This window comes from Podarcis cretensis, assembly GCF_951804945.1.
Source record: "Podarcis cretensis genome assembly, chromosome: 2".
Taxonomy (NCBI): Eukaryota; Metazoa; Chordata; class Lepidosauria; order Squamata; family Lacertidae; genus Podarcis; species Podarcis cretensis.
This window is the reverse complement of record NC_137171.1, coordinates 117,932,445-117,951,631: the sequence shown is the minus strand read 5'-3', so window position 1 is coordinate 117,951,631 and position 19,187 is coordinate 117,932,445. Positions and strand designations below refer to the sequence as shown.

The following is a 19,187-nucleotide window of genomic DNA, read 5'->3' as shown; positions in this document are numbered from 1 at the left end:
AAAAGGAGAGCAGGCTGCCAGATCTTTGAGAGAGGTCAATTCCACGGGCATGTGTTGTTCTAGCTCTTAGTATCCCAGGACAAAAATCAGATGCACCTGCTGTCGAAATGACCCTCCTTGGGGGAGCACTGGGGTACGAAGGGGGGGGGGCGGGGGCGTGCCATTCCAGGTACCATTTAGGGAAAGGGTACCTTCGCGGCTGCTCCCCTGGGATGTTCACTTAAGGTCGGGGCAGCCGGGGCTCGCCCCTTTCGTTCCCCCAGCAGCAGCGGTTTGGAGGTCTTGGGCCCCGCCACCCTCTGGGCCTCTTGAGGAGGCACACAAAGAATGGCCTCAAAAGCTTCCTCCCCACTCAGCCCCCACCTTCAGTCATCATTACTGTACCTTATAAGTGAAGTTAGGAGCTTCTGCCCCAAATTTCATTGCTTACCATTTAGATATTTTTATGTCCATTTAGTCAGTTTGGAAATATCCTCACAATCAATCCCTTCTAGTTCCTACCACCTTGGACCATTGAAAATCCTCAGTGAATTTGGCCACCTCATTTTCACCCAGAAACCCAGATAATTTCTGAATAGTGGATTCCTTCTTTTTAAATTTTAATCCTCTTAGTTGTTTACCACAAATAAGAAATAAGGCCAATCAAAATCCATATCCTGCCCAGAGCTCTCTAAAATTTGGTGCTCTCACTGACACAGTTGGGATTCCATTCCTAGCCAATGAATATTTGTTTCCTTTCATTTACTTCTTTATTTATTGCTAGTGCTGAATGAAGATAGATAACAGCAATCGAGTGATGGAGGCTTTTGAGGGAAAAGATTATTTATTGGGAATGTTCAGGTGTTTCTTTTTCTTAAAAAACTCCGCTGCAGAGAAAATTCTGGGAAAGGGAAGGGAAAAGAACCAATTTTTGTTTGTTTTGTTGCTTGTGCCGATTGTGACTAGAACGAATCCTCTCAAAGGGTCCCAGAAAAGCTGCCCAAAAATGCTCTTGGGGGAGAAATGCTGATTTTATATCAGTCATTCTGGTCAGGAGAAAACTTCTGCTGGGCCTGTGGGGTAAATATAGTGTCTTCAGGAGATACTGAGCTGAGTTTTACCTCCACCCAGACAAAAGAAAGGGAGGAGGGTCTCTCCAGAGAACGAGACTCCTGAGAACGTGTAGAGTTCGGCTCCTGAGTCAGCGTCAAAAAATGACACACATCCCCCTTCATAGTCCAGAGTCACTCGGATCCTCTTGAGGTCTCCACTCAGGGACAGAGGAGGGTCATCAGGGGAGGTGCAGGCCCAGTACTTGCTTTCAGACTTCTCCACAGCCCAGATTCCTCCCTCAGGACTGAAGGGAAGAAAGCTCCTTCTCTTCACAGACTTCCTGGCAACCCCCACAGTCCACCATCCCTCGCTTCCCACAGTGACCTCCCAGAAATGTCTGCCTGCTGTGAATCCCTCACGTCCCAACACAGAAGTACAATTGTTGAATCTCTCAGGATTGTCGGGCAGGGCTTGACGTTTGTCTCCCAGTCTCACGCTTTTCCGATCCTCAGACAGGATGAGCCTGAGATAGGCTGTGTCTGGATCCAGAGTGACATTTGCTGTTGGGGAGAAGATGAGGAAAAGAGAAGAGAGGCAGAATCAGCTGAGAGTCAAGAGACGGACATCCTGATCCAAGAAACAGCTCAGGAACCAGACTCCCTCTCATAAAAACTGGAATTATTTGCATTGCATTTAGGGTTAGGGCCCTCCTCTCCTTCTTCCAGACTCTCATCAGAATAAACTTCGAATAAAAACCATACTTGTTATTTTTATATTCAATATACAGTGGTGCCTCGCAAGACGAAATTAATCCGTTCCGCGAGTCTCTTCGTCTTTCGTCTTGCGAGGGACGGCTATTAGCGGCTTAGCAGCTATTAACGGCTTAGCGGCTTTAAGAAAAAGGAAAAAAACTCGCAAGAACTCGCAAGCCCATAGGGAAATTCGTCTAGCAAAGTGACGCAAAAACCGAAAAACCCTTTCGTCTTGCGCGTTTTGCGAGGCATTCGTCTTGCGGGGCACCACTGTACTTCCTATATTGTGCCCTTCCTGTCAATTCACAAATCTTCAGAGTAAAAACCCCCAATAATATTTTATTCAGCTCTGCTGTGTCAGCTAAGGAGAGGGAAAGGGCAGAAGAGAAGGGAAACTGCCCTCCTCTGACACACTCTGTGTGAATTGGCTACTTAGGGCTCCCAGGGGATGGCGAATGAGGACAACCAGTTTAGATAGTCAGACAACAGCCATGGACCCTTTAATGCCCTCACTATGGTTAGAATCGGGGAGAGTGTCAATGCGGACCCAATTCTGCCTCAGCTGGAGGCAGAACTAATGCTGCCTCAAGGGTTCCCTCTCAATGAGGGAGACAAAATTAGGCAACCTAGCAGATAAATGGCATTCCTTCAGGAAATTCCCACCGCAATTGTATTCCTTTGTTTCTGAGAAGAGGAGCAAATGACCAACTGTAATTTCCCTGGCGTTTCTATTCTTACCATAGGGTGTCACTTTGCCACCAATCCAATTCTCAACATCAGGTACCCTTTTAAATGTGTTTGGGTTGGGGGGTGGGGTGTTATTGATTTTTGTTCTTGTTTTTATCCTGTATTTTCTATCTTTCTATTTTTAATGTTGTGAACAGTCCTGAGATCTACAGATGAAAGGTGGCATACAAATTTAATAAATTATAATAACAACATATTTATGTCGGAAATCAGGCCTTATCAGGAGAAACTGGCAACTCTCCCAGGCACCCGGCATGATTCCCTGTTGACCTCCCTGGCTGCATTCCCCAGCAGGCGCAGGCAAGGTCTCAATTGGCGATTCTTCTCAAACGTGAGAATAACACACCCCTCTTTCCTGCCCCCCCCCCTCCGGGCAGGGGAAAGAGATAGACAGAAACGTATTTACATGCCTTTATTTCTGTCTTTGCAGCGTTACAAAAAACATGACTGCTCTCTTCAAACTCCAGCAGGGTAGTGACAAACACTCCCTTCACTTCCTGGACAGGAATAAACGGAAGAGCTCATATTACATTCTGAGCTAATTCCGGTGCTTGGCACTGTGAAATGACTGTCCCTCTGATTCCCACGGGCAGTCCCAACATTCCCATCATGTTTACTTTTCAAGCTAGCAGTTTGCAGCTGCATTGCATCCATATCGTAACAATTTAATGGTTTGTTCCGCAAAATAAGATTGAACCAAGATATCTACAATTCCTGAGTCCTGACCTCGGGGGAAGATTCAGCTATAAGAGGCTCTAACAGGGAATGTGGCTATTTACAAGGCTGCCTCTGAATCTTGGGGGTGTCAGGCTTGAGGAATTCTCTCCCCCTCACCCTGTTGGCACTAAGAGGCAGGAAAGAAACAAGAAAGTTAATATGTATGATTTATTCAGTCGACACGGTAAAGACCAACGAAAAGAACTCACTCTGAATGAAACTCACCTACAGGTGGTACCTAACACCAAGAAAACTAGCGCTAATACGCCCAGGAACCACACCAAAATGCTGGAGAGGGTACACCTCCACAGGCACATACCTCCACATGTGGTGGGAGTGCCCCCAAATCCAACTATTCTGGACAACAGCCATACAAGAAATATGTAAAAGAACTAAGCAAGTATTAGAAATCACCCCAGAACTGGCCCTACTAAACATCTTCCAAGACAATAATGTCCACTTACACCACAAAGAACTCATAACCCACATACTTTCAGCAGCCAGAAGCATCATAACTAGACACTGGAGAGACCTGTCAGGAGTAAGCATGGACCAGTGGTACCAAATAGTATGGGAAACAGCCTTACTAGAAAAATTAACCAATAAATTGAAACCGACACGGGGACAAATAGAAGAAGACACCTTCATCCCGGTATGGTTACCCTTTATCACATACACAGCCCAACAAGACAATGACAAAAATCCACCAACAGCATATGAATCAATATGGCTAATCTGACCCAAAACACCCACCCACCCCACTCACACATGAAAACAAAGATCATCACAGCCAATCACAAACAAACAACCACACCCTAGGCCAACCCCAACCTCTCTCACCACCAAAGGAACACAAGTGAATCACAGAGAGCCCGCACAAGCGACGCTGACACAAAACCCCACATATATTAAGTAAAATAGAAACATTGCCACCTGACCCCACCCCCACACCTTTCCCCCCTCCACCTCTTTCCCCCTTTTCTTCCTAATGTCTCAACAAATGAAACCGATCTGTAAAAAATGTTACTTGAAAAAAAGAGAGATTGCACATACTTTTGTAAACCAAGAAAATTTTTAATAAAAATACATTTTTTAAAAAACCAACATGGTAAAGACAAGGTATTCTGGTTGTTCCTCCATAACGGAGTTGCTTCCACTTCACTCCTCCCCCTTCCCCCTCTAGCAACAGCATTTGCTTCTATGGCGTCTGTCAGTGGACAATTGCCTTTGAGCTCTTTGTTCTCGGATCCTTATTGAACGCCACGTTTTGGGAGAAGGAGGGCTGGTTATGCTGTCCAATGACGTGTCACCTTGCTGCTCTGCTTCCCCTTCTCCCAACACTGCATAACTTTGCTGTTCTCCTGTCTCAGAGCTGCTACCTTCCTCAACGCCCTGCTGTAATTTGAGACTGTCTCTCTCCTCTCTGGAAGCTACACCAATATGGAGCAAGTGATATCGGCTAGAAATCATGACCCTGTTGACCTTTCTAAAGTCCACAACTAGCCTGCATTCTGGGTTGTCCCTCTTATTCACAAAGAAGACTGGGGACCCTCCAGGCACTTGGGACGGCCTAATAAACCTGCGTTCCAAGTTCTTCTTCAGGAACTCCCTCAAATTGGGCAATTCCACCTCCGACATACCTGGTGGGCATCAGGGCACCAGGCAGCAGGTCTATCTTGCAGTTGTAAGGCCTGTGGAGAGGTAGCCTATCTGCCTCCTTTTCACAGAACACGTCTCTATAGGCCTTATACTGCGGGGGTATAATAAATAATAATAATAATAATATTTTTTTATTTATACCCCGCCCTCCCCAGCCAAGGCCGGGCTCAGGGCGGCTAACAAGCAATAATAAAAACAAGTTGAATGATTACAACTTAAAACAAAATTAAAATACAACATTAAAATATTGAAACATTAAAATATTAAAATGCCTCATCGCAGGAGGAGAAGGAAAAGAAAAAAGAAAGAGGGAGGGAATAAAATTGGCTCCAAGCCAAAGGCCAGGCGGAACAACTCTGTCTTACAGACCCTGCGGAAAGAAATCAGATCCTGCAGGGCCCTGGTCTCATGAGGCAGAGCGTTCCACCAGGCCGGAGCCAGAGTTGAAAAAGCCCTGGCTCTTGTTGAAGCTAATCGTAACTTCCGTAGGGCCCGGGACTACTCTACTCTCCTGTGAGTTTCCCTCTTACCTCTGTCCCTTTGGCTCCTACCTCTTTTGGCACTCTGAACCCTAGGCAGTGTGCTTGGCAGTATGCTGAAACGAATGTTATGAAACGCTGCCCCCACGCTATCACAGGATCGTGCTTTGTGAGCCACTTCATTCCCAAAACTAGAGGGTATGTGGCCAGCTTTGTGATGTGGAACATCATCGTTTCCTTGTGGCCCAGCAATTCTACCCCCATGGGCTGTGTAGCATAAGTAACTTGTCCCAAAACCAACAGCCTGCCATCAATGGTTTGCACCTCTAGAGGGGCTTCCAGCCGCTGTCTGCTGCTCCACAAAGTCTGAGTCCAGAAAGTCCAGGGAGGCCCCTGAGTCTATGAGAGCCTGCACCTGCACTCTGCGGCCATTTGGGAATTGTAGCGTTACTGGCACCACAATTCCAGGGAATGGCTGTTTCAACCTGAGGCCCTTTTATTGACTTGCATCCCAGCCGCCAGACTCTTTCATGGACTAGGGCTTCTCGTTTCCCGCCATTGCTTCCTTAGGCTTTAGCACTCCCTCTACACAGGCCGAGTAGTGATGTATGGAAGTGAAAGCTGGACCATAAAGAAGGCTGATCGCCGAAGAATTGATGCTTTTGAATGATGGTGCTGGAGGAGACTCGTGAGAGTCCCATGGACTGCAAGAAGATCAAACCTCTCCATTCTGAAGGAAATCAGCCCTGAGTGCTCACTGGAAGGACAGATCCTGAAGCTGAGGCTCCAATACTTTGGCCACCTCATGAGAAGACTCCCTGGAAAAGACCCTGATGCTGGGAAAGATGGAGGGCCCAAGAAGAAGGGGACGACAGAGGACGAGATGGTTGGACAGTGTTCTCGAAGCTACCAGCATGAGTCTGACCAAACTGCGGGAGGCAGTGGAAGACAGGAGTGCCTGGCGTGCTCTGGTCCATGGGGTCACAAAGAGTCGGACACGACTAAATGACTAAACAACAACAACTACACAGGCCCAGACAGAGAACCCCCTGCCTTTTTGCTTGGGCACTGTCTTGCCAAATGTCCTGGTTTGCCACATGCAAAGCAACGGCGAGTCTCTCTGCGGCGTCTGCCTCCATCCATCCATGCAGCTTCAGGAGTCACCCTCCCTGCTGAGCCCAGCTGCATTGGTTCAGGAGCATCTTCCTGTCTGGATGTACTGCCAACTCTTTTTCCTGGCATGCTAGGAATGTGGCTTCTCACAAACATTGGCCGCCCTTGCCCCCTCTTCTCCAACGCCCTCTGCTGCTGTCTCACGCCAATTTGCAGAGAAGCTCGTACTAAATCACCCAAAGATTCAAGGGGCGCCATTCTCGACAATTCATCCAAGATAGAGTCATTCAACCCCGCTCGGTGCAAAGCGGCCAAAGGCGGACTGTCTGCCTGCCACCCAAGCCTCTGCACCAACAAGCTGAACGAAGTCCAATAAGTAGAGACTGAGTCACTGCCCTGACGTAGGTTTAGCAGTTGCTGCTCATCCATAGCATTCTGCAGGGGAGTTTGGAACATACTATCCATCATTTCCAAAAACTCCTCCAGGTTTGAGAGTGCACTGTGCTGGCTTGCCATAAGAGGAATAGTCCATAATTTAGCGTTCCCTTCCAGCAAACTGATTAGATAAGCGACTCTCTCTTTATCAGTCTCAAATTCTCCCGAGTATAAGTCTAGAATATAAAGCGCTACCGTTTTGAAAGCTAGATATTCATCAGGTTCTCCGGAGTATGGTGATGGATTAGCCACTTGCGTCTTCCTTGCTCTGAGAGTCCTCTCTGACTCTAGGTGCAATCTCTGTTCTCCCAGGGCTCCTGCTAATGTATCTAATTGTGATTCCAGCTGCCAGCTGTATTGCCGGAGTTCATTCAGGGGGTCTCTTGGCTCTGCTGCCCCAGCCCCCATAGGGTCTTGACCTTCCATTGCCGCTCTCTGCTGTCCTTCTGTGTGAGAGAGATTGTAGTCGAGTCAAGCTGTCAGGTTAAGTACAGTATGTCTCTCCCACACACGACACAGCATGCTGACCGTTTTATTACTTTCAGATTTATTCAGCAATTATAGAGTTTCAGCAGTCCAAGCTTCCTTGGGTCATCCATCACTGTCGGAGTCAGTTGACTCGACTAGATTCCTTTTCTGGCCAAGGCAAGATACTCTCCACCTTTCCTCCCCACCTCCTTCCGGTCTTACGCTGTTCTTCTAATCTACTCTTTCTCCTGCTTTTCAGAGATTCTGGCACTGTTAGCTCCTCCTCATCTGGAGTCAAGTCTAACCCCCCCCCCCTCCTTTCTCCTGCTCTTTCAGCTCTGTGTTGCTTTCAGAATTGACAGGCAGCGTTCCAGAGCGAGAGAGGCTTATCTCACTTTCGCTACTCCTCTCTGGCTCTCCCCCCTCCTCTCGGTCTGTCAGAAAGGAACACAGGATAAGGGGGTGTGTGATCTCCATCATTCCTCCTCCTCTTCCCTCTTGCCCTTATCAGTCCAGTCCCTGACAGGGGATGGGAGTCAGAAACTGGCGAGAGCCACTACCTTTCTGCACTGACTGGAGGCTTCCTGGTGGCACCAGTTTAGCTCCTGCTGGAAAGAGGATTCTGGGCAAGATGGACTCTTCTTCTGACCCAACAGGGCTCTTGCAAAGTGCTTTGATCACATGGAAAAGTAACCAAACTCTCTCTAGGAAGGAAATAACTCTTCCCTCCTTAGTCTACACCTTCTCACCCTGTCTGCACCTTCGAGTCCACCTTCCCTGCTTTTGTTGTACATAGGAAGAACTCAAGCAGCAGGGACAGACTCAAGTGCTGGGTCGCTTGAAATTCTGCAGCACAGGCACTTTCACCCCCTTGAAACACCACCACCACCCCATGAATTTGGGACTCCATGTGAAATTTACCTTTCTGAGGTTTTCCGAATGACAGAACCTCTGAGGAAGCAAAAAGATATAATGTTTAAGGGCTACACAGCTATATCTAAAATAGAAATAATCTTTACAAAACAATGCTTCATAACTTATCCGTGGTTTCCTTATTTCAAGCAAAAGATTAAATCATAGAACAAATTACTAATGAGAAAACTGTATGACTAAGAAATTCAAACAGCCAACTTGTCTAGCTGCTATTCCCTGCATTGCAAGAATCTGGACTAGATGACCCCTGGAAACCTTTAAAACTCTTAAAACTATTCTGATTCTATGTGAAAATCAGAAATGGTAAACCGTACTGGAAAATGACAGAATAAAATTATTCAGAATCCATGAATGAAATGGGGATATATACTGGATGGCAGTGCAATTTCCATCTTTTAAAAGGTTAACATCTGCCTGAAGTAAACAGGTGGGAAAAAGCTATTTAAAGCCAGAAATTTTAGACATACTGACACTATTGCTGATGGTTCCAAAGTCTAAGAACAGACTGTTCAAACACCAGTCCCCCATCCCTCCTGTTCCTTCCCTGGAAATTTACCTTCTTGAAGCTGTTCTCTGAGTAACAGAGCATCTGAGGAAGCAAAAAGATATAAGTGTAAGGGCGACTCTCTTCCACCTGAAATAAATCTCCATACAAAAATAATGCTTCATAATGTAGCATTATTATATTTTAAGGAAAAGATTAACTAGTAGAAAAAAATAATTGTAAACAAGAAAACCATAGAAAGAATCTATGGAAATAACTAAAGCTTCAAAAGTTAGCAAACATAACACAAGCTTACAAATAGCAGAACAAAAATATTCAGCATGAATCCTGCTAGTCTCTGAACTTTGTCACTGAAATTGGGCTCTACATTCTTGGACTGGAGGGGAGGCAGAGCAATAGGAATCCTGTAAATGGATGCAGAGAGGAGATGGAGGCAGCCTTAACATTTTCCCCAAGTAAAGTGATGGGGGTAATAATTAAAGCCACAATTGTGAAACATAAGAAGCGAAGTTCGATGAGGAAGGATTGGCAGAGCTCTCAGGACAAAAGGAAGTCCTTCCTCACAAATCTTTCAGATTGTTAACGAGCATAATTGTGCCCTTTGGGGCTCATGTGCTCTTGCTTCCATCCTCAATGTGGGAACTCTCAGGATATCTTGAAGGCTGAAGCCCTAGATATGCCAGCTGCAGGGGGACGTCTGAGGAAGAGACGGCTCAGGCCTTGGCTCCATGGCTGAGAAAGAAGCCTGAGCAGGAGGCAGAGGGGGAACTGGGGGCTTCTTAATGCCCTTTGACTCCATTCAGAGCAGGAGAACCTCCAAAAGGACAACCCCAGATTGTGCAGACAGGGAACCAAAAGGAAAAGGAGGTTTCGTATAACTGTAAACAGATACATACTGAATGAAAGAACCCTGATTTTGATATGCACTTTGATATGCCTTTTCTTCTTCTTCTTTTTAATTGTGACAGACACCATTTCTCTTCTCCAAACCCCAATGCACCAGAATGACAATGTATATGGGGAATTCTGGGGGAAATAAAATAATGTCTGCACCACCAAGAAGGAAGGTATCCTGGTGATACCCATGTCTGTGGTGAGAACAAAATACAAAACAATAAGAGCCTGGCATGCCCAGCTTTGGACTATAGGCAATGACCATTTTGCACAGGGGTTATGTTTTTGACCCCTGCCCCTGCCCCTTTTCCGGTCACTTCCAGGTTGCGGTGATGCACATGGTCACAGTCCCACGTAAATTAGTTGTTGCCTGTAATATATGCCCAATATAAAACCCTTGCAGCCATTTTTCATTACCTTTGAATTGCTTCATGACACCCTCCAGGAGAGGGTTTATATCACAGAATTCTGAGATTCTCCCCTTCAGCTCTGGAGGGAAAGCCAGTGGATTCACCAACGTCTCTCTTTTCTCATACCTGGTGAAAAGAAACACAATGTGAGTCTGTTCAAATCCACAAATCCACAGAAAGGAATTGAGAAAGAGGAAGAGAGCTGCAGACAGGGAGGCACAGAAGGGAAAGATTCTTCTTCTGCTCTACGGACTCCACAACTAGACATTTCAGGACCAGAACAGCAACCGCAGGCCTCTGAGTCTCCCTGCTTATGTTTACTCAAAGAAGAAGCACCATCATGTGATATCAGGGGGCATGAATTCTCTGAGTGCCTGATGACAGCACAGCATCTTTCTCTAGATGTCCCCAGGGAAGGTGTAGAGAAAAAAATATGGCTGCTGCTGTTCATATACGGGAAATGTTCCTTATAACCTCTCTCCTGAACCTGAGTGACACATTGAAGTTACAAATTACAGGATCAGGAACAAAGGTACACCGCTAACTCTCTTCCTTGTGAAGACAAAATAAAAAAATTCCTTCCAGTAGCACCTTAAAGACCAACTAAGTTAGTTCTAGGTATGAGCTTTCGTGTGCATGCACACTTCTTCAGATACACTGAAACAGAAGTCACCAGACCCTTCAGTGTATCTGAAGAAGTGTGCATGCACACGAATGCTCATACCTAGAACTAACTTAGTTGGTCTTTAAGGTGCTACTGGAAGGAATTTTTTTATTTTGTCTTGACTATGGCAGACCAACACGGCTACCTATCTCTTCCTTGTGAGATTCCCCCGGCTTGGGGATATATCACACTTGGTTAAGTGGCCAAGACAGCGCTGCAGGGCAACTGCAGTAAATTTCCCTTGTTTCGTGTGCGAGGAGAAAAGCTTTCCCTTAGAGTAAATTCAAAGCATTTGTTTCTTGAGCTTGGTGATACCTTGTTTTAATATGTAGATAACCTCTGCTCTAGAACCAAATGATCTCAGAGGATGAGGCAGACCGTCCACAGATGTACAAGCAAAGCAAGTTATTAGTCAAAAGTCCATCCAGGCCAATACAAAACAACATTATACAATTTAAATAAGTAAAACAAAAATTAGCAGGGGAAATGGCAGTACTTCATTTGGAAACCACCTCTGCCTGAAAGGCCCCATCATGGCACAGTCTCCAAAATTTTCCATGCAACTTCAATAAAATGAAAAACCCTTGCAGTAGAAATGTATTTTCCCAATAGGTCATTCATGACCTGCTCAGTAGGATAGCCTGTGATCATATCCAGGAGAAGTTTGGGGAGCAATTCCAAGGGACTCTGTGCAAGGGACAACAGAAAACAAACTCCAGGACCCCTAACCCCCCACAGATCCTGGTGTATTTCAGTGGTAAAAATCCTATTATCTCCCCCAGAGGTCTTATGTGACTTTTCCCAGTCTTATGGAGTGTTGCTAATGGAAATGAGCAGGATCCACTCACCTCTGCAAGGTGCTCCTCACATCCTAGAGGGAAAAGAGAAGGGAAATCACTGCACACCACAGGCCCCACTAGGAAGACACCTCAGACCCTGCAGTGGAGGAACACTCTGGCCCTCTGATGTCAGTTTGGGGTAGGAACAGCTAAATCAGACAATTTTCTGCAAATGGATGAATTGCACACATTACTTGGCTGGAAAGTCCATAGAAGTGCAAACGTTGGTGGAAGGTTGTGACTCAGTTTGTGTATCGATGTATAAAGAGCAAATGAGGCAGGTTCACCTTTTAAGTGTAGGCTCAGTGGAATTCCCCATCCCTCTTGGGATGTCAAAAAAGTGTGCTCAATGCTGGAGCTCACACCTGTTTTGATTCATTTTACTTTTGGTAAGCTCTGAGGCATGGGTAGGCAAACTAAGGGCCGGGGGCTGGATGCGGCCCAATTGCCTTCTCAATCTGGCCCGCGGACGGCCCGGGAATCAGCATGTTTTTACATGAGTAGAATGTGTCCTTTTATTTAAAATGCATCTCTAGGTTATTTGTGGGGCCTGCCTAGTGTTTTTACATGAGCAGAATGTGTTCTTTTATTTAAAATGCATCTCTGGGCTATTTGTGGGGCCTGCCTGGTGTTTTTACATGAGTAGAATGTGTTCTTTTATTTAAAATGCATCTCTGGGTTATTTGTGAGGCATAGGAATTCATCCGTCCCCCCCAAATATAGTCCACCCCCCCCACAAGGTCTGACGGACAGCGGACCAGCCCCCTGCTGGAAAAGTTTGCTGACGCCTGCTCTGAGGTGGCCAAAACAGCTTCTGGGAAGCCCACTTCAGGGCATGAAGACAGCACTGCCAAACTGGATGGCATTAGGAGGCAAACTATTAGCCAGGAGGAAAAACCAACACTTGGTTCCATCAACACCGCAGAAGAATCTCTAGTTTGCATTAAGGTAAGGAAAACATCCCAGGTCTCTTGGTGCACCTGTGCATAAGAGACTGAACTAGAGACTCCATCCACTAAGGTCTTTTACTACTTGCATAAATCAAAGAGGCACATAAATTTCTGCAGACTTGTCCTTGGGCTGTTCCTGCCACCATCTTACCTGCAGGAGTTCGTGTGCTGGCTGCAGACGCTTCTTCTCCATTTCCTGGACCACGTTTTCAAGATGGGTGAGTTCCCTGGAGAGTCTGGCCAGCTGCTCATTCCTTTTCCTTGCAACCTCCTTCTCCACCTCTTCTATATGTTCCAGATGGTGTTTTTCTTGTTCTTTGAGAAACTGCTGCAGTTGTCTGAACTTCTCCACTGTCTTCTGCCTCCCGGTTTCTGTTAATTTCTGCAAGAAGCAGGCGGAAAAGAAGAGAGCAGAATCTGAAATATGGCCAGTCTTCATGACATCAAGGGGGGAGTTATGAGATCTCCGCAGGAAGTGCACTTTCGATGACTTTTCATAGACATGAAATAAACTTCCAGTGGCTAAAGAAGCAGGGGAGGCAGAGATGAACACATTCTATTTGCAATCTCCATTTTTGTTGCCTTCCATTTTGTGGGAAGCAACAGCCCTAAAGCACGGAACATTTTTCTAGACATGGAGGTTCCCTGCATCATTTCATATTCGGCATAATCAAGGTTCTAAGATGTTCAGAGAGCCTCCATGGGCACAAAATACTCCTCACTTCCGACCTGTGCCATTCACAAGTACAAAGACGACAACAACAAAAATGGGGGAGGAGGGGCTGGCAGAGCTAGCATGCTCATGCCCAGCACTCCCCTATTTAAGGTAAATGTAAATGTAAAGGACCCCTGGACGGTTACATCCAGTCGTATTAGACCATGGGGTGCAGTGCTCATTTCCGCTTCAGGTCGAGGGAGCTGGCATTTGTCCACAAACAGCTTTCCGGGTCATGTGGCCAGCATGACTAAACCACTTCTGGCACAACGGAACACCGTGACGGAAACCAGAGCGCATGGAAACGCCCTTTACCTTCCCACCAGAGTGGTACCTATTTATCTACTGACACTGACATGCTTTCGAACTGCTAGGTTGGCAAGAGCTGGGACAGAGGAATGGGAGCTCACCCCATTGGGTGGATTCAAACTGCTGACCTTGCGATCCACAGGCCCAAGAGGCTCAGTGGTTTAGACCAAAATACCACCTGCATTCACCTCCCCTACTTACTTTAAAGCTTCAATATGGCCTGCGTCTCTTACAGATGAACAAGCGGGCACATTCAGAAACATATTTCATTAACAATTTTTATAGTAACTGTCTCAAGCAATCTATGTTCTGTACAGCTGGGCTGCCAAATGGGAAAGAAATTCAATTCAGTTTGCATTCAAAACACAGCAGTCCCCTGAAATTCTCCAAGTTTTGCAAGGTTACCCCAGCCAGGTAGCGTCTACAGAAATGCATATATGGGGGGGGGGGTGAGGTATGAATAAAGATGTATTTATTAATATAAATAACAGAGAGAATTGAATAAAATTAGGCAGTGCTTTTTTCTGGGGGTACGGATACCCCTAAACATTTTGTGAATCTAAGCTTTGCCTCATTGAGGGGCAGTATTTTAATATGAATAGGAAAATGAGAGTACCCCTAAACATATTTTTTTTAGAAAAAAAGCACTGATATTAGGGAAGATTGTCTTGCAAAATTTTAAATATAGGGAAATTGCAGATGAAAATATTTATATACGGAGAAATCCACCCTAAAATCTGATTAATTTTCAGCATTTCTTTTTTAAAAAAACAAGCTAACAAACAAACAAAGTGGAAAAATGAGAAATGGAAAGACACTGAAACGGACAGATTTGCCAATCCCTACTCAGTCCTGACTTGATTCATAAAGTAATTGCTCCCTGCCTAATAATAATAGTGATAATTACAAGCAGGTCTTGGCTTTCCTTGTCCAGGTCTGCTTGACAGGCCATAATTTTCTCTTTCTCTTTCATCAAAATCTCCAGGCGGCTGCAAATCAGTCCCTAAAGAGAAAAGAAAAAAACTCAGGTTAGATAGAGAGAGAGAGGAGGAGAGAGGAATTGACTATTTTGCTGATTTCTAGTTTCTGAAGGCCTTGCACGTAATAGTTTGTAGCTTTGTAGTCCCCCCCCCTTATATTTTATCAATTATTTTTGAGAAGAGATAAAATGCAACCGTTAATGCTTGCATTTTAAAAATAATTATAAATGAAGAAGCCTTGATAAAAAAAATATGAGTATTTGGTGGGGGGGGGGCATTTTTAGCAGTCTTTGCCAACCTGCTGCCATCCAGAAGTGTTTATTGTTATTTTTATTAACATAAAATAAAAAAATACAGACAAAAGAATAAACAAAAATAACAAAGTTACAAAACAGTGCAGAGGTTGTGCACACAGATCCCACTTCCCAAACACAATTAGATCCCTGGAAATCATTCATTAGGCGAGCGTTTGCATAATGAGGATATGATTTCCATTATTTCCTATGGAATTACTTCTAATGTGAGATCTGTCTGCTTTTTCTCCCCCCCCCTCCATATTTTTTCCTGAAATGGCTGCAGCCAATCAGCAAAAAAGACACAAATAACTGATTTGTCTGATCTCTCCTGTTCTGTGAGATTTGTCCAATCTCATTTCCCCACCTCTGTGGTTTCTGCCACCAAAAGTCTGCTACCAACCAGCAAAACACATGTGGAGTTTAGAGCAGTGTTCGAAATTTGCCAGGTGTCAGGCATATTTTGCACCTGGCTATTGGCCACTTGCAACCAAGATGCCTGGGTGCCAGGATGGCGCCTGATGTATGGAGGTTGCATGCCTGGGGATCCTTGGATCCTGACTGTTTTCACACACTAGCAACACGTCCTGCAGAATTCTATCCATTATATTTTATCTGCAAAATCAGAATGAATTTCAGAAACCAAAAAGTATTGTTGACAATTACAACTTTTGAAGTGCCTGGCCCCAAAATGGCAACTAGGCATTCCGTTTTGGTGACTGTGACCCCGGTTTAAGGAGCCGTTTGGCGCCTAGCTTATATATCTGAGTTTCTAACACTGGTTTAAGCACTTTCTCTTCCTGCCATTGTGGCAACATAAATCTCCGAAGCTGCTGTTTGCATTTCAAGGGAAGCTCCTTTTGGTACCCTAGCAAAGAGAGAAAGAATCCAAACTCCCTCCTCCCAGCCAGCCCTCAAGCTTCTTCTCAGCTGCTTTTTACATAATATAACCTTAGAAGACATCTGAAGGCAGCCCTGTATAGAGAAGCTTTTAAAGGTGTATTCTTTGATTATGTTTTTATATATGTTGGAAGCAGCCCAGAGTGGCTGGGACAACCTAGGAAGATGGACGGGGTACTACTACTACTACTAATTTATTAATTATTATTATTATTATTATTATTAACAATAAGTATGGAAACTGCATTCAGGCAATTAAAGGTAAAGGTAAAGGTACCCCTGCCCGTACGGGCCAGTCTTGACAGACTCTGGGGTTGTGCGCCCATCTCACTTAAGAGGCCAGGGGCCAGCGCTGTCCGGAGACACTTCCGGGTCACGTGGCCAGCGTGACATCGCTGCTCTGGCGAGCCAGAGCCGCACACGGAAACGCCGTTTACCTTCCCGCTGGTAAGCGGTCCCTATTTATCTACTTGCACCCAGAGGTGCTTTCGAACTGCTAGGTTGGCAGGCGCTGGGACCGAGCAGCGGGAGCGCACCCCGCCGCAGGGATTCGAACCGCTGACCTCTTGATCGGCAAGCCCTAGGCGCTGAGGCTTTAACCCACAGCGCCACCTGCGTCCCATTCAGGCAATTAATACCATGCATAATTCAGACATAAGAGTTAAAGAAAATTATCATATGTGGTGGGATTGTAGTAAAATTAAAAAATTTTGGGAAATGATATATGAGTTGAAGAAAATGTTCCAATTAACATTTGTAAAAAAGCCTGAAACTTTCTTGTTAGGGATTGTAGGAAAAGACCTGCCAAGGAAATTAAACAACATCTTCATGTATGCAACAACGGCGGCAAGAGCCTTAATAGCACAAGGACAGAAGAATGAGGAAATCCCAACTAAAGAACTGTGGCAAGAGAAATTGATGGACTACACAGAATTGGCGAAATTGACACATAAACTACATGACAAGGATAACTGTGACTTTAAAGAAGAATTGGAACCTTTTACGAAGTATTTAAAGAAACAATAAAAGGAACTGGACTCCTTGGCAGATTTTGAATAAACACTAAAAAAGAATTATTGGTAACATACAGATAGATAAACTGAGGATCTTTACAATTTTATAACATGCAGAGAATAACATGTGCTAAGAAACCAGAGAGAGGAGCCGAAGGAAGTCTGGGGGGCGGTTTCTTTTTTAGGGGGGGAGGGGGAAAACGGGGGGGGGGGAATTGTGGATGATGTATTTTTGACAAATTGTTATATTGAAATCCCTAATAAAAAATATTTTTTAAAAAAAGAGTTAAAGAAAATTGCTGAAAAAGAATCCACAGCTATCCCTCTGCTCCCCACCCTTTAAGATCCTACCTTGTATTTCTCGAAAGCCTCCTCCAGAGGAATCACCTTGTGATTTTCATGCATCTTGGATTTATCACACACCACACAGATAGGACTTTCATGGTCCTCGCAGAAGAGGTTCAGGGGCTCCTGGTGCTTCTCACAGACTCTCCCCTTCCGTCCTTCCTCCTCCTCCTCCTCCTCCTTTTCCAGACTGAGCTTCTTGATCAATTCCACAAGGTGAGCCAGTTGCCTGTTTGGGATGAGATTCCTTTTCTGGACTGTTTGTCTGCATTGAGGGCAGGAGGCCTCCCTGCCTCTCTCCCCACAACACTGGACCAGGCAGGACCGGCAGAAGTTGTGCCCGCACTCTGCAGTGGTCACTGGATCCTTGAAATACTCCAGGCAGATGGAGCAAGTGGCTTCGTCGCAGAGATCTTGCACGGGACTCCCTGCAGCAGCCATGGATCCCTCGCGCCAAAGAAAGAGTCAAATTTCACCTCTTCTGTTTTCAGCCGCTGGGTTTTCCCCTTCCTGCAAAGGACTCCGGAACTCAATGCCCACGTGGCTTCTTCTTTTTTTCCTTTTCAGTTCCGACAGACCTCTGCTTAATGTTTTCTTGAGCAGCTTTTATGGTCTCTTCGTTGCTTTGCAGAGAGGGGGGTGGGAAAGAGATGTACACTGCCCCAAGAAGGCAATGTGTAAATAATGTTAAAAAGAAATAAACTTAAGCATTGTGGAGAGACAGGCTCTGTTTAAAGAAAATCCATCTTCCAGCTCTACAATTCTGTTATGTACTGAGTTGAATAGGATCCAAAAGGCAGCGGTCTGATTGGTCCACAGGAGCCACCCAATCCAGCTCCAGGTGGAAGTGAATCCGCAACCTGATTGGCCTACAGGTGAATCTTGGAATTAGCCAATCATGTGGGGCCCATTGTGTAAATAATGTATATAAAGCAGACATTCTGGGGGAATTCCATTCCTCCTCACCACTATGAGCTGAATAAAGAACATGAAATCCACTCTCAACTCCAAGGATATTTCAAATTCCCCCTCAGTCTGCCTTTGCCTGAGAGTTTGTTGCCAGAGCTGGAGAGATGACAAGCCAGAGTGGTGCATGTTCTGGTTATCTCCCGCTTGGACTACTGCAATGTGCTCTATGTGGAGCTACCTGTGAAGGTGACTCAGAAACTACAACTAATCCAGAATGCGGCAGCTAGACTGGTGACTGGGAGCAGCCGCTGGGGCGATATAACACCTGTCCTAAAGTATCTTCAGTGGCTTCTAGTGCATTTCTGAGCACAATTCAAAGTGCTGGTGCTGACCTTTAAAGCCCTAAATGGCCTTGGCCTGAAGGAGCGTCTACACCCCCATCATTCAGCTCAGACACAGGTCCTTTTCCAAGGGTCTTCTGCTGTTTCCCCCACTGAGAGAAGTGAAGTTACAGGGAACGAGGCAGAGAGCCTTATCGGTAGTGGTGCCCTCTCTGTGGAACGCCCTCCCTTTAGAGGGATCTGATCAATCCCTTCAGATGTCAAGGAGATAAAGACCTGCAGTGGTACCTCGGATTAAGCACTTAATTTGTTCTGGAGGTCCATTCTTAACCTGAAACTGTTCTTAACCTGAAGCACCACTTTAGCTAAGTGGCTGCTGCCACCACCCCGTAAGGACACGATTTCTGTTCTCATCTCAAAGCAAAGTTCTTAACCCGAGGTACTATTTCTGGGTTAGCGGAGTCTGTAACCTGAAGTGTCTGTAACCTGAAGCGTATGTAACCCGAGATACCACTGTATACAACTTTTAGAAGACATCTGAAGGCAGCCCTGTATCAGGAAGTTTTTAATGTTTGATGTTTTACTATGTTTTATATATATATATATATATATATATGTTGCAAGCCGCCCAGAGTGGCTGATGGGTGGGTTATAAATAATAAAATTATTACTATTATTACTAAAGCAGTGTAGTGCAGAGGGAGCGTGTTGGGCAACTAAGAACACATGTTTCCACACTAGTTATCTGATTTCTGATTTCAACCTTTTGTACATTTTTTTATTGT

At 45.3% G+C, this 19,187-nt stretch overlaps 1 protein-coding gene and 2 long non-coding RNA genes across 4 annotated transcripts in view; 1 reads left to right on the top strand and 2 right to left on the bottom strand.

Annotated features, from left to right (window-relative positions):
* LOC307209254 overlaps positions 1-19,187 on the top strand; it is a 73,760-nt gene that overhangs the window by 36,051 nt on the left and 18,522 nt on the right. The window lies entirely within an intron of this gene.
* Positions 805-17,930, bottom strand: LOC307208586 (zinc finger protein RFP-like). Of its 2 annotated transcripts, XM_079963347.1 has the most exons (9): positions 17,159-17,930; positions 14,529-14,624; positions 12,749-12,979; positions 11,657-11,679; positions 10,152-10,270; positions 8,892-8,924; positions 8,324-8,353; positions 7,198-7,380; positions 805-1,592 (listed from the first exon to the last, which is right to left on the bottom strand). In XM_079963347.1, the coding sequence occupies exons 1-9, from the start codon at positions 17,591-17,593 to the stop codon at positions 1,075-1,077; spliced, it is 1,668 nt and encodes a 555-aa protein (XP_079819473.1). In that variant the 5' UTR covers positions 17,594-17,930; the 3' UTR covers positions 805-1,074. The 2 variants fall into 2 exon arrangements, with proteins under 2 accessions (XP_079819473.1, XP_079819474.1); XM_079963348.1 differs by lacking the exon at positions 7,198-7,380 and having other exon boundaries at positions 17,159-17,928.
* On the bottom strand, positions 5,026-7,189 carry LOC307209262. The gene is made up of 2 exons (XR_013835489.1): positions 6,408-7,189; positions 5,026-5,969 (listed from the first exon to the last, which is right to left on the bottom strand). It is a non-coding gene; the product is annotated as an uncharacterized lncRNA (long non-coding RNA).